Here is a 24,059-nt window from a genome sequence, read left to right on the forward strand (position 1 = left end):
AGGCGGTTTCACATAAATAGCTATTCATAAAAGAAACAGAAAGGAGGAGAAAAAACAACAAAGCACCGTATGCTGTCTGAATACAATACACTGATAATATTCCGTTTACTATACCAATACAAAATAAATGGTGCTTCTGTGAGAGATAGTAGCATAAGCATAAGCATAAGAGATCGCCCGTAGTTGCTACTCCGTTATTGACCAGAACCAAATTAGGTTGCAAAATGTTCATTGGAACAACATGTTTGGGAATAACATGATGAGCCACATTGTACAATCTATTCTGATCCCTGCATGCTGATCAATACCGACGCCGGCCACGTCCGAATGCAAATCTTCTGGGAAAGGAAGGAATGTTAGTCCGATACATGTTGCTACTAGAGACCGAGGAATCCTCTGCATCTCCACATGTATCACGGGAATGGGAGAGTTGTTAGTAAGTGTGCCAATAGCGTTATCATGTAATAATTGCTCTGGGCAGCCGGCTGCCGAGAATTTGGGAAATTTATCATTTGTTGTATTAATACGATTAGCAAAATAAGCAACTTGAACTCCAGAAAGCCGGCTATAAGGAGCACTGCTTATATTTTTTAATAATATTCAATCACGCGACGAATTTTTTCGTGGTTTCTATCGTGTCGGTGCTGATTTTACCCGGCGATCGTTTGAATAAAATGAGGAATCTTATACAGAAGGTTCATCAGACTCTTCCATAGGTGTCTCGAAGTTGGTGTTCTAGGGTTCGCTTCATGCAAGCGATGCGACCTGTACATAGTTTATTAGGTAGTAGTTTAGTAAGTTTTCGAGAACACGATCGCTCGAAAAAGATCTTGTTTAGTTTTTGGTTTTTTTTTTAAACTCTGGGTAGCCGGCTACCGAGAGTATCCTATGTTTTCTAAACAAAAGCAATTTCAACTCCACACAGCCGATTGTGGGAGTATTGCCTAGAAAAGCTAATCTTATCTGCATAATAGGCCGGATCACTATTTATTGCGACATTATTTAGACTAATTTCGCTATACCTTCTCCACAATATATTTTTTGGGTTGCAAACTACCGAGTGATAACACGTTATACGCACAAAGAGTTATGATAGCTCGAGATGTTATAAATCAACGAAAGTATTTCCTATTTCTAATATCGGATTGTTTGCGAAATACACGTATACGAACGATTACATCGAACATTAAAGGGAAATACAGAGGATCGTTAACCTGATGCACGGGCTTGCCACCAATAACGGAACTTGAAATTAGATTCATTAAAACAGACGCGGTGAATTTTCAGTACGTATTGACCCGCGATCATCGATACTAGTCCAATTAAAGTCTTATTAGAGCTGATTTCCCAACAACTATGCATTTTTACGGTATTGTTTTCTCCGATAGATCTGTTCGCACCCTCTCATTCTGCTACTATTGGCAGAAGGCTGATAGCTCCCAGTCGTCGCCGGTCTGAGGACCAAATGCCATTAATAAACTTAGATTCGCCTGGAGGCATGAGATAGAAATGAAATCTAACCAATGAACATGGCAGCAAAACACTTATTCTTCGTGCTGACATAACTGAAGGTAATTGCTTACCGGTCCCCGATTCCTCTCGCGAATTGTCAATTCTCAAACCTCATACATGATTGAAGTCATCATTCCACTCAAACAAGGCCATGTGTTTTCCCTAAGCACATTGAATGCTCTTTGGATCAGTTCCCCCGTTGGTAAAACAAACCCTAAAGAAACGAAGAAATTAGTTTGCTCAGTCCAAAGAAAAGTTTGCCGACCGGTAGATACGTGTTCCCTTACAGTGCCATCACATCAACGAACACCCAAAATTTACATGCGACAAAATTATATCTGCAATCCCGAATATTAAAGAATCAAAACCTCTACTCATTCACAAAAAAATAAGAAAGTAAAAAAAACAGTTGAATATCCAAGGGGGTCCAAAGATGAATGACGCCTATGAGACACCCAATAAAAATAGGTGACAAGGGACGCGGACGAAATTAGCTGAGCACCGACTGGCTGGTTTGCCACCTATTTTTCGGGCGAAGAATTTTGGGGCGACACCTGGTAGTCGCTAGTCGCTGGTGAAACGCCAATTATTTGAATATGCTAATTTTTCTTATTGCCGTATCTTTTTTCGCTTTTCGGATGGAATTTTTTTTCTCTGAAAAACCATTTTTCACTATTTTTAGAATATACACTGTGTTTCTAGATGTTTTCTGTGCACTTTTATTGTCCTTGCATCGGGAATCGACGGCCCGTAAGCAGTAAACTGCGCCGAAAATAATGAAAATTAACCGACTCGAAGGGAGCTCTACAAGAGTCAACCGCTCGCGACGAAGATACACACTCGAATCCCACGGCTTCTGTGAGAGATAGTTAACTGAAACACGATCCGAGGATAATGGAAATGAAATAACGGTCATTTTTGTGGTGATACGGTCACTTCATATTTACCGTCACAATTCAAAGACCATCGTGAGATTGCACAGCACTGTCCATTATTGATGCAGAAAGAACCAATATGAATAATAATTGAGCTCTATCTCTCAACTTCTTGATATTGTGAATAATAAACCTGATATTCTATTTGTGGTTCCCAGTTCGCTCTGAAAATATACATTCACGATTTCAGGAGTTTATTTGCAATTTTCACAATGTCTAACCACGTTACTGCCATGAGTTTACTGTCGGATTTTTCTGTCCAAGTAGCATGATTTATATCCATGATTTTTGGGCGATTTAATCATGTTCATGATTTCAGGATCATAGTCACGATTTAAAAAAAATTAATAGCGAGTAATGTGATTTATTTCTCAGACTTCAGGATCTCAGTCACTAATGTCGTAATTTCTATTCACGTTATTGTGATATTTTAGTCACGAGTAGAGTGTTCTTGATTTCAGGATCTTCGCCACGGTGTCTGATGTTTTTGTCACAAGTAGTGTGATTTATGTTCATGATTTCAGGTTCTTTCTCACGATTTTCGTTATTTATATGCACGTTATCGTGATCTTTTATTCTTGAGTTTAATTTCGAATTTGACACGTGAAGAGATGTGACTCATGTTCATGATATCAGCAGTTTTTTCACTTCTCATTATCGCGAAAGATTATTTTTTAGTTACTATCGGATTTTTTACTTGGAGTAACGTGACAATATTAACTGGTTCATAAAAGTGTGACTGATTCGCGGTATCTTGTTCTGTGAACTATATCACGAACACGATTTGAAACAATATATTGTATTTTTGGTTCTAAGCGCAGTTTTTGTTTTCTGTCCGACATCACACTGAACCCTATCAAATGAATATCGATGTTCGCGGTCCTAATTGTTTTCTTATATCTGCTGCTCGTACCTATTACTGGTCGCTAGCAACTGGATATAAATGACGTTTCATGAAGTAATGCATGGAACAATAATGATTCCACAAATAATACTCCAAATTTTGCAAAATAGTTCACAAGAAAATTTCACGACCCTTTTGCATGAAATTGGAAATGATTAGGGATATTTTCTAAATCTAAGCACGCAAGATGGATCGTACATCATGTACTAAGAATCATGAGCCGGTTCCCGAGTTCATGCAGAATATTTCATGATTTTGTGAACTCTTTCAGGAGCACGAATAGTCTGTGGTAATTATTATATTAGCCATCATAAAACAGTTCACGAATACATGGATAATATTTTAAGACCGCACCATTCACGAACAATGAAAATAGTAACGGGCCTAGTGTACTACCTTGAGGAACTCCGAAATTATTGGAAAAGGATTCAAACACGTTGTCACCAATTTGCACGACTACCTCGCGGTGTACAAGGTAGGATCGAAGCTAGGGGCAGAATCTCGTGGTTCATCCTAGTTTATCAAGCTTTGCTAGCAGAATCTCGTGGTTAACTGCGTCGAAAGAGGTCTTAAAATGTGTATAGACCATGTCCATCTGGAGTTTTTTGGATATTTTTCCAATGCAAAACGATGTGAAGCTAACCAAATTCGTCTCAACCGATCGATCAGGGAAGAATCCGCGCTGACAAGTGCTTATGTAATGTTTACTAGCAAAACGCAGTACCTTATCGATAAGCGATTCGAAGATTTTTGACTCGACTCTCAGCAAAGTGGTTCCTAGGTAGTTTTCGATGTACTGAAATACATCTAATTTTTTTAAGAACAGCTGACGGTAAAGTACTTTTTCTTGAAGCATAAGACGATTTCGTTCTGAAATGGTGAATACATCTATATACACCGCACCAATGGGAACATCACGGGCCGCGTTTTCGAGAAGTAGCTGGCAAATAGAGAGACCCGTTTTCTTTCTCTTCGTATTAACCAGCCTTCCCATGAACATCGACAGGTTTGTACGACTTGTGTTCAAAATTTCGTGCACGCGTTCAACCTCAAACATGCTTCGTCTCGATGTACAGGTTTGCCCCGAACATCGAACCCGAGAGAACGATGTACAAACTCTAGTTCAAACATCCGTTTACGTACACATATCCTTTGTACAGCAATTTATTGTAGTAGCGGTACTGGCTCTTGCAAAAAGCGCTTGAGAATAGGGCATCGTCGATTTGTATACGCACGTAGAGCTTTGGCACGGATGCCTTTAAGATTACGAAGCATGGCGTTAAACCACGGAGGCTTCCTGAGAGCTTGATATTCTGGCACGATTTTTCAAGACAGCCATGGAGTAATCGATTATAGAGTTCGATCGCAGCACTTGGAATCATGAACCAGTTCACGAAAATATGAATAATATTTTATGATTTTGTGAACTATTCCCCGAGCATGGATAATGAATCGTGACTAATATATTAGGATTCATGAATTAGTTCATGAGGATTGAATGGATTCATGTATAAAATTCCGAGTTTCGTTAAATAGTTCACAAGAAAATATCTGAACTGCTTTAGTTTTGTGAACTAATGCTCCTAATTCTCTGTATAAAATCATGAGTGAACCTTTGGTTTTATGAATAATGTTGATGTAGTTGTGAACTAGCTCACGTACAGAAAATCGATTTGATAATAACATGGCGAGAACCGTGGTTGAAGATCATAAAACAAACACAAATATTTACATTAATAAAAGCGTTATGCGGGCGTTATTGAAAGGAACTTAAACATAATTATAACACATAATTTTTGTTCATGGTTTTGGTCTCCTAACGTAAAATTCTGATTTTTTCCAAAATTCAATACACTTAGTTCAAGATTTTGGGATCATTTTTTTCAGCGCATAAATACTTTGAACTCTTGAATAGGTAACAAGAGTAAATTGTACTTGTAAACAAATAATAAAAATCAAATTCAAAATCAATAACTGGTCGATGTACTTTCCTGTATCATAGAAAATATTTTTGGGATTTTAGGTTTCTATTGCCTTAAATTTGGAATTGTTTTCTTTAGAAACAATTCAAAATTTGCTTTAGTTTCTAGTCACTAACTCAAGCCATCAGAATTAACACCTTTATGTAATATTTTTTAAGCTCCTCTCGAAACAAAATCCTGACTACGGACAAGACCAGTATTTTTATTTAGGATTTTTGGCAAAGTTCAACGAAATAACAGATCGAAATTGGTATGAATCGTTGAGTTGTGTTAAAAAATCCTGCCTTTGGAACGATTCTGTCTCGTAGAGGGACATTTAAAATCAAATGATGTTAGAAATTGATCAATTCTTACAACACAGACATAAATTTATTACTCCTATTATCGACGACAATCTTCAACTGCTGTTTTTTGTATTGTACGTTTATTTTATGTCTATTATTTACAAAGTAGGATTTCGTTTCGTTTTTTTTCAGGTTATCGCGAAAGAGATAAAAGGTTTTGCCGCTATCTTGTACAACTCGGGAGACTTATTTACCTGAAACGATCTACAATATAGAAGAACAGAAGTTTGAAACAATTATGTTCCTAGTTTCCTATTCAAAAGAACGCATTGTCATTCTTACGCAGGCTATATTTTTCTGCATTTACGCTGCCAAAATGAAATCCCGGTTTTTCATTTCTAATCGATAAATATGGCTATGAAATATGTCATTGAAAGCAATTGGAGGGCCTTGTGCTCTGAACAGCTTGTTTTCCAAAACGACGAGTGGAGTGACGCATGCTTCTAACCTATTAATTACAAGGCGTTAGCTCGTGGTTGCGTGCTTTTGGGCAAGTCGAACTCGAAATGTTCTATAGCCAAATTATATGTCGTGTGTCTTGTGTTGAAATAAGTGAACGTTTTAACCTCACGATAGAGGGAGTGAAATTTGATGAAAATTGTTGAAAACCTCTGGAAGGATCTATCCCTGAACTCAGGGCAGATTGATATTATCGACACGGCTCACCCCTCCAAGCGGCCCAGCATGTTTTATTTCAAGCAGTAAATAACTGGGTGCAATTAGAGCTAATATATTATTCTGTTTATTCTAGTTGTGACAACAATTTGTATCCTACTGGCACAGCAGTCATGTTAAAGAAGAACATTCTTTATTTCAAATCGATATTAGAAAGTTACTGGTGTCACGAAGGCTTCTTAAGTGGTATATATATAGAGTAGAGTGGGGTCAAGTAGGTCAGTTTTCTTTGGCGAGCTCGTGCGATGGTATTTTTGCACTGATTTTGACAAAAAGCACTCGTTGAAAAGGTTATACATCTGGCAACGTTTTGGCAATAATGATTTTATGCCTGGCTAAATATTTTTCATGCTAAATTCAATAAGGCGAAGGTACTTTTTTCGATGTTTTCATTATCTCGGGGTACAAAAGGTTACTATATTCGAGGATAAATAAAACAATGTACACGCCTAGAAAATCAGCGATTCAACTTTTGTTTGAAGAGTATGAATACTACAGATTATTTAAAAATTTATAATACCAATCATAAATGCAATCCGTTGATGTCATTCAGGTAAGAAAATGAGGAAGTGGCAAATTATGTGAAAATCATGTAGTACACCGCAGAAATGTTGAAAAAATCTGTTTTTGCAGCTTCATCTGGCTTTGTACTTGAGAATGACTTCTTCGGTGTTCTCGTCGTTGCCAGAGTGTGGAACTGAAGTTGTGCATTCCGGTTCACATGGTTACGCTTGCTGGATCACTTCGGTGTATTTTTAGGATTACTTCTCCTTTTCATTTTCGATCAGGTTTTTTTCAATTATCTTCTTCAACAACACCTTAAATTATTAAATTATACTCACGCGAAATGTCAAACACGCTTTCACTGATGACGAGCACTTTTCTTTCATACGAGCAGGTAATGTTTCGAACGGTACCTTGAATTGTTTAGAGCCTGATCGAATACTGGCGCCATCTTGAACAGTTGCAATTGAGTTCTTTATGTCCTCTTCAATGCGTTTTGGCGTTTTTCGCACGAAATTTTGCATCCCTATACCTATTTGACCCCATTCTACTCTACATAAATTCAGTGAAGTTGAGTAAAACGCAGGATCCCGGATTTTACGTTGCTGTGAAAAGTCGCGGTAGTTTGGGATGTGAGATTAAATAAATCTTAAAAAAGTATTGAAAAATTACATTTTCAATACTTTTTTAAGATTTATTATAGTTGATTTTTTTGAATGAACTGTTCATCACACAAATTTACTAAAAATAAAATCGATCCCTAACAGTAATCAATGCAACTAGAGTTTCCATTTCCCGGAGTAGTTTCCCGGAAGTAATTCCCTGGATTCAGGAAATAAAAAAAATCATTTTCCGGGAAATTGGAGAATACAGCAAAACGATAAAAAAATGCAAAGATAATTTATTCACTTAATGTATTAATTTTTTAAACCCGATTGATTTAATTGTGTATATTTTGCAAAAAGAGATAAAATTTGGCCAGTCATGCTGTTTGCCGTTTTTGTATGTTGATAATTGTCATCTTCACTTGGATAATTTTATGAGAATCGATATCTAAATAGCGGCATTTAAGCACTTTCTTGGCTTTTTGAAGTATTGAACAATAGGCGCCTTATTTGGTAATATCAAATCTTCGATGAAATGTGCCTGTTTGCATACTTTTGTAACGAACAGCAGAAAACAGTTACAATTGTTCGCAGACAAAACCATTAATAACTGGATTGGTTGTATGATTATGTTGCGTATAAGAAAAGTTGTAAATTACTTAAGGGGGATCCTCTTATATAATTGTGGCAAAAAGTACCTAATGTTTAATAATTTTTTTGAGGCAGTAAAATGACTTAGACATACGTGCGCTATTCTGCAAAATGTTTCATTTATAAAATAAAAATTTTCGAGTGTAAGGTGTCAAAAACAGCGTCCAAAATGGCGGCTTTCAACAAGATTTTTTCGAATCTGCGGGCATTCTCGTTTTTGAACCACTCAACCAATCAACTTTGGATTTTGCCCGCCTGAAAGAAGACAACATTATCGGGCGCTGTAACCTACAAAATCGCAGTATTTTGAACCTTAGCGATTTTTTTACAGCCGACCAAAGTGGAAAAATCATGCGAAAAAACGATAGGGGAATGTGTTCAGTTGTCGGCATACCTTTGTTTTTGGCTCACAACATTACTCCAATTGAACAATATATGGGAATAAGCATACCAATGGAAAGCTAGAGGCCTTATGAAAGAATTTAATTTATTCTGTCAACTTGAAGAAAATTATTGACAATTTTGTAAAATGATAAGTTTTTACCATTTTAAAAAATGTGATCGGTTGACGGCACCCCAAGAAAATTTACTAAAAATGGAAAAATATGAATGATAATCATCAAGGTTCAAAGGGAAAAGGAAATTTATTCATTTCAACAACCATCAAAGACATTATGGACATCATTCTTCATTAGAACCACAATATGTGTATGTGAAAAACTTGTGCGAATAGTACGCACTGCTAATGCACTGACGGATCGCATTCACTGCAATTGAGTTAGTTTCGGGCAGTTCATGTTTTTACAAAAGCTTGAAATAGATCAGATAGAAATCAGCCAAATGGGGAGGGGGGCTACAGGGTACCTGTATCGTGCACGCAGATGAGGTCGGTTTTCAAAACACCTTTTGCTGGAGCCGCCATTTTGGACGCCATTTTTGACACCGTTCGCTCGAAAAAATCTATTTTATAGGTGAAACCTCAATAAACATTTTGCAAAATAGCGCACATGTCTAGGTCAGTTTACTTCTTAAAAGAAAAAAAATCAAACATTAGGTACTTTTTGCACAATTATATAAGAATCGAAAAAAATAAATCTAGCGAACTAAAATATAAAGCGAAGAAGATTTATTTTCAACCACGAAACGTTTTCACTGCACTAGAAAAGCTATTATATATCCTCGGTTTTTTAAAAGATTTTAGCACGACCACCACTGTTACCCAGCAGTGTTTCCAGTTCGTGACATGCCAACGTTTTTTGATTGCCAAAAAAACGATAAAGGAGTTTGCAAATAATGAATAGGCAATTGAAAATATTTACTTAGTACACGCGCATTGAAATTACAATCATTCATTACTGATGTAATCCACGGTGTCTCTGATAGAACAATATTTAGACAAAAAAATCGGTATCGCTGAAATATTCACTAATTGGATGCTTAGATACTCCTCTTTCATCTGAGACTAAATTTGAAATATTTTATCGGGGGGTCTAGAACAATTATATTTTTTAACATTTTGATGATTATTTTTGAAAATTGCGTTTCAATGAAAAGCTCTCAGAAGATATATAACTTTTAGGGGGATGGATTTTTGGACATACAGTATCAGAAGGAGGGGCTTGTTATGTTAATGAATACCTCCGAAGACACCAATGTCCGACATTTAGCCAATTTCGGGATGATTTAAATTTAAAATTTGAATAATATTTGTACATACTCGGGGGAATTCCTTTTTTGTCTCAGGCGGAACAATATTGCCACAAACAAATCAATATCACTGAAGTATTTACTATCCGGAAAATTTGCCTCTATTTTAAACGAGACAAGTTTTGAATTATTTTTCTTAAGGTTCTTGAACTTTTTTTAATGTGAAAAATAAATATCTATGTTTATATACATATGGACCCTTCATTACTCCTTTATATGTCGATATATTTTTTTCACAAACGTGCATCCCTTTGAGTGAGAAGTCATTTTGATGTGTACCAATTTCAATGATTACATTGTTTGTAAGTACCCTTATTATAAGTACATTGACCTAATATCTACTTCCTATTTACTAATATCTGCTTCCTACATCCTTAGTAAGTGTGATGAAACTGTCTTTGTAGATTAATCTTCTGAAATTGGCTGAAATTTTGAATGCTTTCTTTTTGGATTTGCGACCAATGCACTAAATATTACTATATTTAGCCTTAAAAATGCTACGATATAGAAAACGTTACAATTTTTCGCATCTACCAAAAACCGCAACCTTTTTGTTTATATTTTATGATAATAGAATTTTTTTTGCTCGGGATTCTTTTCCGACCCTTGTCTTGCTCAAAACATTTTACCTCTATTTCATATATTTAGAACCATTGTTTCGTTGACTACTCAAATCAAAATACTTGATAAAGTGCACTTTAAAATGTCAATTTTCCCATATTTGCTATAATTGAATTGCTACTTTGAACCAATAAACAATCCCTAAAACACCCTACTGCTTTCAAACATTTTCTCGCCTCCCCCAAATCAGATAATATGAAATGATTTTGCGGAAAATATATTTTCTGATAAAATGTGGACCACTGCTCCCATGTGTGAGTCTGTCGTTCGTGTTTAAACTCGCAATTTTCAAGGACACTAAACACTAAAACAACTCAAATTGCACTAAAATTGTTCAAGGAAACCATAGAATAATGATAGAGTTTTGAATGTAACATTGGTTACAAAGAAACCCCGAGTAAAAATATATTCCGAAGAAAAATAAATTGAAGGAAACGATTTGTTTTGCAAATTTCAAGACCCCTTAATACCAATGCGATGCTGGCTAATATTTAATGGTGTCTTCGAAGCATTTCATTAACGTTACAAGTCCGTTCCTCTGACAGTGTGTGCTCACTGATTTAACCTCCTAAAAGGGAGATGTATGTTTTGAGCTACTCATTGAAAAATTACCTAAAAATTCATCAAAATGTTGAAAAAAAAGTTCCAGACCCCCCGATAGAACATTTCAAAGTTATGCTCAGATGAAAGAAGAGCATCTAAGCTTTCGGTTAGTGAGTATTTTGGCGATACTGATTTTTTTGTTTAAATATTTTCTACCAGAGACACCGTGACTCTCTGCAATGTAACTGATCACACTGCACAGTGGTCCAGATCGCTAATTTAGGAGGAATTTTTACTTTCTGACAAACCTGTATAATTTAGCCGTATCATGTCTTAGGATGAATTTGTGTACTTTAGAAGATGCTTCTTTTTATTGGAATAGTTATTAGGGTGGTTCTAATTTATCTAAAATACGAAAATAAACTTTTTACTGATGAAAGATAGAGCTCCACAGTCTTCCACAAAGTTGTAAAGTAACTTATTTTGAATAAATTTGTTGAACATATTAAAGCTCTATCTCTTTTAGTTTTTGTTATACAAGAAATTAAAAAAAAAGATTAGGGTGTTCCTGAAAAAACGTTTTTTTAGTATAACTTTCGTATCTTTTACTTTTTGTTAACACAACCTTTGAACAGCTTATTGAAAACTTCAAGCCGAGTATTTTTCTCCAAGACACCGAAGGTCTAACTTTTTTCTTTAAAAAGTTATGGACACTTTTCGTTAAAAAATAGCCTATTTCAAGGCTCAATATCGCTGATGCGGGCACCTAAAATTGAATTCTGTTTCCACCACATGAAAGACCATACTTATTAGTATATTTGAGCAAAAATTGGCGAATACGATATTTTTTTAAAATTTGCAATTTAGATTTAAAGTTTGTAGTTTTGCAGGTTCAACGCATTAAAGCATTTACACACATATCGTTGTATTATGAAAAAAGCCACTTTCAAATATCATTCTCTCATCGCAGCAAGCTTTGCATAAGTGAAACGACTGTCAAAAAAGGTTTCTGATTTTATTCGTTTTAAATAAAACTAGTAAATATGGATATTAGTCGAAGAGAGTTGGCGAATTTGCCTATTTCTGGTAAAAAGACAGATGAACTGCTTAAGTTCATTACAAGTAGTAATCCAAATGTAAAATTGAGACTTGTTAGTGCTCGGAAGAAAATAAAAATCTTCATGTTGGAATTTAGAAGGTTGTGGATTCGGAGTAAGCGCACGCAAATTCGGTTTGAGCTGTTGCTAGAACGTATGTAAGTGCTATTAACAATCATCAACAGCAAATTGGGAATTAACGCGGATGCTTACCGGAGTTACGCCGAAGATACACGATTGCTTTATGTACGCCTGTATGGTTGGTACGCTCTCTCACCAACCGTGCATAAACTCCTGGTCCATGGAGGAAGCATTATTCAACATAACATGCTGCCAGTAGGTATGTGCAGTGAAGAAGTTCAAGAAACCAGGAATAAAAGTATTCGCAGATTCCGAGAATTCCACGCACGCAAATTCGATCGACTCGTCAATCTTGATGACGTTTTCAAGAGACTTCTTGTTTCATCAGATCCTATAATTTCTCTTAAATGTAAACGTCGAATTCAACGAGCACCGCTGGATATACCTGAAAATGCAATGCATCTACTTTTGAATTAATTGGCATTGAATAAATTCTCCTTATATAAATCATAAATTGTTGTCATAGCCAAATTATTTTTAATGAACACATTCTGTATTGTTGATATGTAAGCAAAACAGAAAAGGAAATACAAAGGCTTTAGGCAATTTCTTTTATGTCGCTATGCGATAAAATTTAAAACTTTGGTTAGTAAATTTAAAATTACATGCTTAAAAAAAATAATATTTTCCAATTTTTGCTCAAATATACTTAAAAGTATGTTCTTTTCTAAGGTTCAATCCGAACTTACTTTTATTTGCCCCAATCAGAGATAATGACATTTGAAAAAGGGCTATTTATGAGCGAAAAGTTTCCATAACTTTTGAAAGTATAAAGTTAGACTTTCAGAGTTATGAAAAAACGTGGATTGAAGTTTTCTAAAAGCTGTTCAAAGGTTGTTTTAACAAAATATAAAATTTCTTTCGAACATTAACAAGTCTCAATTTTACATTTGGATTACTACTTGTAATGAACTTAAGCAGTTCATCTGTCTTTTTACCAGCAATAAGCAAATTCGCCAACTCTCTTCGACTAATATCCATATTTACTAGTTTTATTTAAAACGAATAAAATCAGAAACCTTTTTACATTTCTTATAAAAGAAATGTATAGAATTCGCTCAAACTTTCAAGATTTTTTCCGAGGCCCGGAGGGCCGAGTCTTATATACCAATCGACTCAGCTCGACGATTTGGGACAATGTCTGTGTGTGTGTGTGTGTCTGTGTGTGTGTGTGTGTATGTAACGGACAAATTCTCATTCGTGTTTCTCAGCAATGGCTGAACCGATCTTATCCAAACCAATTTTAAATGAAAGAACTAAAAAACAGTATGAACGCTATTAATTTGTTTTTGATTCTGATGTTTAGTTTCTAAGATATGAATGTTTGAATGCGTAAAAATGGCGTTTTTCGCAGTTTTATCAAATTATCTGTCGAAATTGACAACATAGATTAACAATTTATATGTTTTTAGACAGCTTTAACGAATACCTTTCGAACAAGCTGTAGATTGTTGAAATCGGACTATTATCAAAAGAGATATTTAACATTAAATGCGGACGAAAGATTTTTATCATTTCCCATTGCCAGAAATATGACCAAAAACATGTAATCTATTATTAACGCCAAAACGGCTTATTTTAGGTCAATAGTATCTTCGGAGAATTTAATGGAGGTAATATGCCTTTTCTTTTGGTATTGTGCTTTTGCTGATTAATCCCCCTATGAGTGAGATATTTTCACAAATTTTCTTGGAAGTGATTATATCGAAATGATGTCTTCAGCAAATTTGTAGCTCTTACTTTTGCGAATAACTTTACTGAAGACTTCAAATATTTATTTTGAATACTTTAAAAGTTATGGCTTGTTTGTGGATTACTCTTTGTCGCCTATTTATTGTTCAATATTAGAAATATAATCCATTGAAATAAGCCAAACATTATTACGATAAAACGAATTTTGTATTTCATTTTTCTATCTACAACCCCTAGAAATAATCATCGAACACTTCCAAGTTGTCTGGAAGGAACTTGATAGCTTATCAGTGCAAAAATGTTCATTTGTGCGAGCCTTCTGACTGCAATTTTTCTAACTCATGACCATCTGATCGATCTGAAACATATCGGAAAATGAAAAGCGAAATAAATAACTCCAAGCAACGGCGTTGCCAAGAGAAGGTTTTGGGGTTTAACACCATACAACGCCCCCCTCCCCCAACACCCAAAAAAAATTTATTGGATTGAAGTTGAAAATTTATTGATGCAGACTGATTTAATTCAATATTACAATAACAATTATCTGATCCATAGATTAATAACCTGTTGTTGTAAACATCATGAGGACTTTTGATAAATTGTCGGAATGGGGTCCTCCTGATATGTAACTGATCTATTGGTCTTGATTTCACAGTTGTCTAATAGCATCAATATCAAATTCCTGCCTGAAAATATTCCAATAGAAAATACCACAGTTCTGTAATCAATCATAATCCTCAGATTTATTTTCAAATTGAGCTCGTTTTTGTAGAAATGTACTGTAATAAGGGTCTTTAGTTAATAGGAAGCGAAGTTAAAATTGATTTAATGTCTATTAAACATAGAACTGCGCACCAAAAAATGCATAACTTTCAACATTTGCTAAAAATGTTTTTGCCTTTCTCATTCACTCTAAAATTCGTCAATCTAATCCCGACCGGGAGGGCCGAGTGTCATATGCCAATCGACTCAGTTCGTCGAGATCGGAAAATGTCTGTGTGTATGTATGTGTGTCTGTGTATGTGGAAAAAAATGTGACCTCTGTTAATCAGAGATGGCTGGATCGATTTGCACAAAGTTAGTCTCAAATGAAAGGTACAACCTTCCCATCGGCTGCAATTGAATTTTTTATTGATTGGACTTCCGGTTCCGGAGTTACGAGTTGAAGAGTGCAACCACACAGCAAATTCCCATATAAACTGAAATGAAAAATTTTCAAAATCAAATTTGTATTTTTGATGCCAAATGACTTTATAATGCATGAAACATCGAGATTTGATGTAAACTCGAAAAAAATAATGTTTGACAAAAATTGATTTTTTTGGACTTTGGTACATTTTTGCCTTTCTCATATAGAAAGGTTCTGCATTCACTCTAAAAATCGTCAATCATACCGGCCCGGAGGAAGTATGCAGTGAGTGGTTGCTACTTTAAAATTAAAATTAGTTTAAAATTTCTAAACAAGTTGAAAATTTTCGGCAGGACCCGGACCTCCCGGATCTTACTATGTGATACTGAAACATCGCTTGAAACCAGCGGCGGTCAAGCGATGTTTCAGTATCACATAGTATCTCAAGATCGTGGCTGTCGATCCATTGTACGTATGTGCAAATCGTACTGAACATGTAATATTCATTTCCACCATTGTATTGAACATAACCCGCCATGGAATCGTAGTCTGAACAAATGAGACAAGCACAATTGCACCACTAGGTGGATTAAAACAGGTTTTTATTTTGGGAATGCGTCGAGTTGAGACGAAAACGTAATATGATTAATAACGAGGATAACACTTTTCGAATGTAGAGAGAAATTTATGAAAAATGACGATTTCCATTCGAATCTAGCAGGTCCTGATCGATTTTGATGAGAATTTGATTTTTGTTGTATGATCAATTATATGTATAGGTCAAATGTTCAAAAACAGTAATTTAAGGTCAAGATAACATCATTTTGAAACCGCCAATTTCGGAGGTTTAGTATCTTCGATAAGTTTTACATACGTTAAACAGCGCATCATTTGATAAAATAATTTTGGCGGTATATCGTCCAAGAAGTATTTATGGTGAATTTTCTCAGGTTAATATTCATGACTACAATAATGCCGTGTGGACAGCAAGATCGATTTTCACCAAACCCCCACTAATTATAAAATTGGTATTGTAAAAAAAAACGTAAGGGCGATACTTCAATGCTGATAGGTGGGACCGAAAAAGTAAACAATTGTCAAAGGGGCGATACTATCATTTCGTCAATTTCAATAGCAAACACAAATTTTAATTTAATAATCATGCAATCTAGGATGTAAAAAACACAATAGTTCTTAAATAGGAAATAAAACCAAGTCTGGAAATATTCACTGTTGATTTTCTTTGGATGGTGTCACTGCTAGTATCGCTTTTTTCCAGAAAAAGCGTTGATTTTTAGGTCTCAGTCGTGTTGGAAATTTGAGTAAAGTATAAACTTCATTTCGATTCAAAAAAAAAATTCGATTTTTTGGCTCAGTACAATATATAAACCCTTTAGGAAAATTCAGTTTTCCCACCACAATTTAGATATATTATTAACACAGTATTAACAATAATTCGTTGGTATGTCTATTTTATAGGCCATTTTTTCGCTTTCCCATTGATTTGGTTTGAGATTTCTAGCACTGATGTTGTCCTATGCCTATGCTGAGTCCTGGCACTATCCCATGTATTATGTGTTATCAAAAACATCGCGAAGCATCAAGTTCTAAATGTTCTCAAACGATATAATATCCGAAGAGAGTGATAAGAGTTATAAGAAATGTCTCATCACCCTGTTAGGTGGATTAAAGGCGTTTTTGACAGTCGTTTCACTTATGCAAAGCTTGCTGCGATGAGAGAATGATATTTGAAAGTGGCTTTTTTCATAATACAACGATATGTGTGTAAATGCTTTAATGCGTTGAACCTGCAAAACTACAAACTTTAAATCTAAATTGCAAATTTTAAAAAAATATCGTATTCGCCAATTTTTGCTCAAATATACCAATAAGTATGGTCTTTCATGTGGTGGAAACAGAATTCAATTTTAGGTGCCCGCATCAGCGATATTGAGCCTTGAAATAGGCTATTTTTTTTAACGAAAAGTGTCCATAACTTTTTAAAGAAAAAAGTTAGACCTTCGGTGTCTTGGAGAAAAATACTCGGCTTGAAGTTTTCAATAAGCTGTCCAAAGGTTGTGTTAACAAAAAGTAAAAGATACGAAAGTTATACTAAAAAAACGTTTTTTTCAGGAACACCCTAATCTTTTTTTTTAAATTTCTTGTATAACAAAAACTAAAAGAGATAGAGCTTTAATATGTTCAACAAATTTATTCAAAATAAGTTACTTTACAACTTTGTGGAAGACTGTGGAGCTCTATCTTTCATCAGTAAAAAGTTTATTTTCGTATTTTAGATAAATTAGAACCACCCTAATAACTATTCCAATAAAAAGAAGCATCTTCTAAAGTACACAAATTCATCCTAAGACATGATACGGCTAAATTATACAGGTTTGTCAGAAAGTAAAAATTCCTCCTAAATTAGCGATCTGGACCACTGTGCACTGGCGTTTAGTGTCAAAATGAAAAACAAATATAGCAATATCGAATCACTGACAAAATAGGAACTTTAAAAAGGACAAAACATAAGTAGCAAATTTACGAAAAATGCAAAAATCGGGAAAAAAAATCCCGGGTTGTAATCCTTACACCGCACGGCTTGAATGTGCCACCGGTAATTCTTACGCCCTGCAATTGCAGGTGTTTAATTACTGTCACGTGGCGGAAAATTATCTATCATTACGTTACACGATTTCTTTGACCCGTGCGAACATTCTGTGAGAAATTTATCATCTGGCTGGGTCTGGACGGAAATTCTAACACCAGATGTTTGCATTTCCAATCCATCGATGTTATACAACTACGAATCAATTCGTAGTACGTGGTTAGTCGCACTGGATGATCTATTAAATATTTAAAGTCAACCACAATACAACACCGGTCCCAGTGTGTATGCTTTCCAGATTCGGCATCCAGTTGAATGCGGTAGCCGTTCGGTACTGGAATGTTTTGTGTGGACGTAGGCAGAATAAAATTCTGCTTACATGGGGAACGACCGAACTCGAGAGTATAACTGGTTTACTGTGGTTGGTAACCTAATTAATCGTACATAATTGGGTGGAAGTGAAAACTAGCCATATGAAAATAAGCTAATTGCATGGTTATGACTAGTGTCATAAAACTAGATTATCGCGTAAATTTTTCGGGAGAAGTTAAATATTGTTGTGCCAGTGAATTTTGTGCACAAACCTGCGGTTATGGGAAATTTTCGGATGAGGTGTGAATCTAATACAGCGTTGATAATTTGATCACAATTTTAACTCAACGTAAACAGAATTTTCACAGGTCACTTATTTTAGCATTTTTTGTTTATTTCAGAAACTAGCCGTGCGTTATGAATCCCGCTGAATATAAATCAATACTAAATGAGTAACAGAAATTGAGCTGTGATAGTGTAGTGACAATGAAAATAATATCCCACAAATGTGATCTACAAAACTAGTCTATAAACTAACTTAGGCATGGAACTGTCTATCTTGGGTAGGCATTAAATAAAGTGCCGAAAGTGAATGTGATACGAAGAAGTGGATAAAGTGCATTGAAATCGTGAATGCTCTGCTGAATGATGTTATCGCAAGTCAGCAAAGTGTTATTTTAGTTTTAACAGTCACTATATTAGGGGTATACAGATGACCATCTCAGCGGATATTCAAATTACGACACGGAGAGGAATAGTGGTTGAATCCAGTTAAGAATACTACATAACGGTTCTAGTAAATGGAACGATAGTATGGATTTGATATCCCTACCACCGTGCTCCCGACGTTTGGACACGGGGAAAATGGCAAACGCCAGTGAACATCATCAAGGTATCATCACTAGCACAATGGGCGTAACAGGTGGACTTTCGCCAACTACAACGATAAAGATCTCTACGAAGTTTCTGAAGGTGAGTCGTTCTTGCAAAAAATTCGCAAATTCGTACGTACAGTCAGAGCCGTAGTGTGGTCTTCTGGCGCCCTTGGCGGAGTTTCAGTTTTCTACCCCTTTGGTTTTTACTTTGGCTTTCTTTTACAGTTCCACCTTCAAACGATAGTTTGTGACACACCTATCAACCAACTTTAGTTATGTTTAACTGTTTTTCATTTCATGTAAATTCCCGTCACAAATCTTTTACTGTATTTTTATGAAATCATGACGCTAGATCAGAAGACTGTATATTGGGGTTCCATTTGACATTTCATGGATTTCTAAAATATTTGGCATACAAAATACAAATACAAACTGCATTTCCAAACTTAGGTCACATTTCATTTTAAAAATTTTCCTGGTATCATGAAGGTATTGTTTTCAACATTACACCAGATCTCGACGCTTCATGACGTTGTTTTTCGATAGTGCTCAAATTTTGAAAATGCAATTTTCAAAACTACTTTGATAATGTTTAAAGTTTTGGTATAAACCATTTGAAAGTTATTGTTGTTTTATAAATCGCGCAAGATTTCCTTTATTGCGGTTATTAGAAAAAGAATTATATGCCCCTCATTTTTTTACGATTTTGAAGGTGATATAATTTTTTAAAAATATTTGTTATGGCGGTACTATAACTATTTTATTTATCATTATCATTTAATAATTTTCTCACATTTCGAAAACCATGACTTCTTTTTTATGGATACTACTTTTTAATTTGCACTCTGCTAATTGGGAAGCGCTGAAATCTATCTATCGTACAAGCGTCAAAATTATAACAACTGCTATAACGTACCAATAATAATCGAATGTGCACACTCTGAACGGAGTTTCACTGTACATATTCGAATTAGCGAGCGGGGAACTGCGGCGAGTTACATGTACGCCGGGAAATACTGGCTTGGTACCGGATTTGTGCAACTCTCGGCGTTGGTTCAAGCCAGAGCAGCCAGCACACACCGAAGAATAGTGACGCCATCCAGCCGGTTGCTATTTGATATGGGTAACCTTTTCAGCTGAGATTCGGTTTTTGCTGTATGTCGTCGCTGTTGTGCTATCTTATGACAAACGCCATTTTGGGGTAAACTGAGTTAGATATGCCACATCACGTGTCTAAAAAATCTCTACAAAGTGGCGTTTTCAGAATTTTGATATTCTGCTTGGTTACTGAGATATAGCAAAAAACATGATGAGAAATTTTGAATTTTTTGCTTCAAATGACTGTGTCTAAGGATTACCTCAAGGTATCTTGATATATAAGATGTTTTTATGTGTAAAACTCTCTAAAGAACACAATGGCATAATAATTTTCAAAACAAAATTACACGAATTGTGAGAAAAATGTAGTTTTAGTTTTAAACTGGAAATAGAGCATATTTGGCAACACTGTAACCAAAAATAACTATTTTTGATAGATTCTCTGACTCATTTCCTTTAAAATGCATCTCACCGATTGTTTATAGGCCAAACTTAACCAAACATATGAATAAAAGTTAATAATTGATGATTTTTTTCTATGGAAAATTTTCCATGCACGGTTATGACACGCCATACAAATTTTGTCATCTATACACACCTATGACACGTGTGAGTGCGACTTTTGTTTACATTTATAGTCAAAACTCGCAACATAGTCAACCGATCCTCATACTATTTGAGAGATTTATAAAGAATAGATAGAAGCATCAATTGTCTTCATTGAATTGTTTATACCATTTATAATTTTCAAGATATTCAATCTCAAACTTTAAAAATCGTTTTTCTCGAAATGAGCTAAATGGTGCTTGTCATAAGATAGCACAACAGCGACGATGTACTATGTTCGTGCTATTTTTACATAGTCTGCACGCAACGGTAGTGCTTTTCTAGCCTAGGAGCTGTTGCGCCTTCCTTTTCCCCTAAAGATTGTGCAAACTATTGTGTTTTAAGTCTAAATAGAAAAACAAACTATTTTAGGAGTGAAATGTAACCATAAAACGTGGCTGGATGAGATTTTAGTGGTTAAGGGTGGCATTTATGGAGCTTACTAAAACACTGGCTGAAACTTCTTTGCGTACTTTGAGATACCATACATTTTGATTGTGATGGGTGGGGTACCAATAGGGTAATTACTCGCATTATATCGACAAAAACCTCCGAGGTATAATTTGAGCTATTGATTTTTGAACGTTGCAAATGAAACGACTGAGATAGTTAATATATTACAAAATTTGAGCTATCTAACACCTACAGTGAAGTTAGGATGTGTAATGTGATCTTTGTTGTCAAACCCAAACAAAAAAAAATCAATGACAATAACAATGTGTTATGGTTGGGGTTTTACATTAAAATGCTCAACACAATCATGCAAAACTATTCGACTAAACTGTGAGTACCTAATAGTAAAAGTCAGAAGCAGACTTGTTAAAATAATTGAACATGTAATACACCTATGCTGCTTACGTTTATCCATACCGACTGAGCAAAAAAACTTTTTTTCTGGTGGCTCATATACCTGCAAAATAATAAAATGGAACGATCGTCTTTGTTGCCGCCATGTTTGCATATTTCCTTAGCGACCATAATGTAGAAAGTATAACTAATTTGAAGTGATGCGGTTGATTTTCATTTTCAAACTTGTAAACACCAAAATAAAAAAAATGCGTGTTAAATAACAATTCATAATACCACGCACTTGTTAATAGGTATTATCGCTGAAATTACAGTGCGCGGAAAAAGGAGCACTAAATTTAGGTGAACCTACCGCTCATATATATTGTAGTCACGGCCAACAAGAAAAACTTATAATACACTCTAAAAAACGTAAAAAAACCTGTTTTAATTCACCTAGCGATGTAATTGTGTCTTTCTCAAACTAAGGAAATGTCTAATACATTCTTAGTACACTTTGCACCTATACACATTAGTTCACCAGTCACGAACCTGATGAGCTACGTGTCGACAGTGACACACTTGAAACAAAATAAAATATACTTAGTTAGCCTAATCAGCATTAGTTAAATGTTGTATTCCTGCTAATTTTGTCATGAGGGGGTGGATGTGTGAGGAGGGTGAAAAACCCACGTGCAAACCACTCTCCAGCTTAATTTGGTATGCACCACTATATCAAGTGGTGCAATCAATTTTTGATTTTTATATTTTTTTTTGATTAATTCATTGGATAAGAGACATTGAATTTATTGTAAGCCGATATTTTTTGTTGTGATTATAGAGATGTGCCGATATACCAACTACTATAAACCATTTTCCGCTGATATAATAAATATATGTAATAACTTCCGTTGTACTGAACGGAATTATAATATGTTTGCACTAATCATTCAGAAAAATGATAAAGAATCTTCTATTAGATTTGTAAGCATGTATAACTTACGTAAATAAAGAAAAAATACGCATTTATTAAAACCATTCCGCAGCGCTCTCTGAATGGATAAAACTAATTTAGAAGACGGCGGAAATGTTATAAATATAAGTGCTATCATTCGTTTAACGTCTACCAGCAATGTGTTGCTGCAAATTTCACATACACACGGAAAAATAAAACAACCCGCAGAATAAGTTCTTCTAACTTAAATTTAGGTAGTTTTGAGTCTTGCGTCGCTTTCGCACTTATTAGCGTTGTCAAAAACAAAGAGAGAGATTCGACTCAGTCGAGGCCTTCCATGGAATACGGTATTTTTGAGTTGTTTGAGGTATACTCAAAATTAGGTAAATTCAACTTAAATTTAGTCATATTTAACTCAAGGTTGAGTATAAAAAACCTGTCAATGAGTTGTGGTTTTTTCCGTGGTTAAAGGGAAACTACCTTCAACACGGTTTAGCTAATTTTACCTTATTCCACGATACCCCGAGATTGAGTCAAAAGAGCTCCTTTTGGTAGTTTTTCGTACCCGTGCAGGCAGCAAGAAGAACCCGTCATCGAATTTCGGCAGCATACTCGAATTGTTCTTTGTTGGTGGATTAGCAGAGAAGCAGCTACTGATTTATTTGTTTACTGCGTGCGTGTCAGGAGCGGATCCAGAAAAATATTTTGGGAGGGGTCCGAAATTTTGATTTTGGAATGAACATTGCACAATACGTTATGCGTCAAACCTGCAAATCAGTATTGGTAGTCAAATTTAAATGATTTTCAGTTCGAAACTAATATAAAATTGAAACTAATTCAAATTTTCTCAACAAGTTGAAAATTTTCGGAGAGGGTCTGGACCCCCAGGATCCGCCACTGGTGCGTGTTAATAATGGAAAGCTGCTGCGCAATTTGCTTGTGCTTTGTTAGTTAACAAATTTACCTTTTACTGAAAGTGTAGCGGCAGCGGGTCGATTAGGGGAAGATGGGGTAAAACGCACCCCCTAAGGAAATATGCTCATAACTAAGCTATAGAACATCAATTGGGAGAATTTTATTAATGATATCGTTTAGCCAACATTTTCCTCTGTAATCAAAATCATAACGCTTTGCAAAATATTCAAAAACATGAAAATAATTCAATTCTTCAAAATCAAAAAAATTATCTTTTGAAAAATAAGCGGGGCAAAACGCTCCTGTGCGGGGGCAAGATGCACCACAACAACGGGGCATAATGCCCTACAACAACGGGGTAGAATGCACCGCAAAAACGGGGCATAATGCTCAGCGAACAAGCAAGTAGTTTTGTTTTCTGACGAGATTTCACAAAAGCGTGCCATTAAATAGCCTTAGGTTATGCAATTGGTAGGTTTTCAGAACGATTTTTCTGCTTTCGATTAAAAATCAGAAAAAAACAGAGAAGAGGGCATTTTGCCTCCGATGGAGCTGAGATATAAATTTAGCAAAAAGTGAATTATTTTGTAGATTTTTCATATGTAGTGCGACAGAATAATGAACAGCGGTATAAATAGAACTGGAATGCTCAAATATAATAGTAAAACAGTATTTATAAGAGCGGAAAATCCTTGTTGTACGAGCCACAATAATTACATGAGAAGAGCACGTTATTGTTTTATATTTATTTCTCGAGCTGCTATTGATGTACGGTTATCAAACTTTGATAAAGTATGGTTACTATGGCTGACTTCCGACTGGTGTTACCGTTTTCTAGAAATTTTCAGCTGTTTTCGATAAA

At 35.2% G+C, this 24,059-nt stretch overlaps 1 protein-coding gene across 6 annotated transcripts in view; it reads left to right on the forward strand.

Moving 5' to 3' along the window:
• The window catches only part of LOC131684509 (plasmanylethanolamine desaturase 1), a 63,056-nt gene that overhangs the window by 11,435 nt on the left and 27,562 nt on the right, over positions 1–24,059 (forward strand). For 5 of the 6 annotated variants that reach the window (XM_058967456.1, XM_058967451.1, XM_058967457.1 and 2 more), the window contains exon 2: positions 18,364–18,934. In XM_058967456.1, the coding sequence (XP_058823439.1) occupies positions 18,776–18,934 (159 nt within the window). In that variant the 5' untranslated portion in view covers positions 18,364–18,775. Of the gene's footprint in view, positions 1–18,026; positions 18,263–18,363; positions 18,935–24,059 lie in introns of those variants that run through there. The other variant, XM_058967452.1, reaches the window with a different exon arrangement.

The sequence above is a fragment of the Topomyia yanbarensis genome, chromosome 2 (assembly GCF_030247195.1).
Source record: "Topomyia yanbarensis strain Yona2022 chromosome 2, ASM3024719v1, whole genome shotgun sequence".
In the NCBI taxonomy this organism is placed as follows: Eukaryota; Metazoa; Arthropoda; class Insecta; order Diptera; family Culicidae; genus Topomyia; species Topomyia yanbarensis.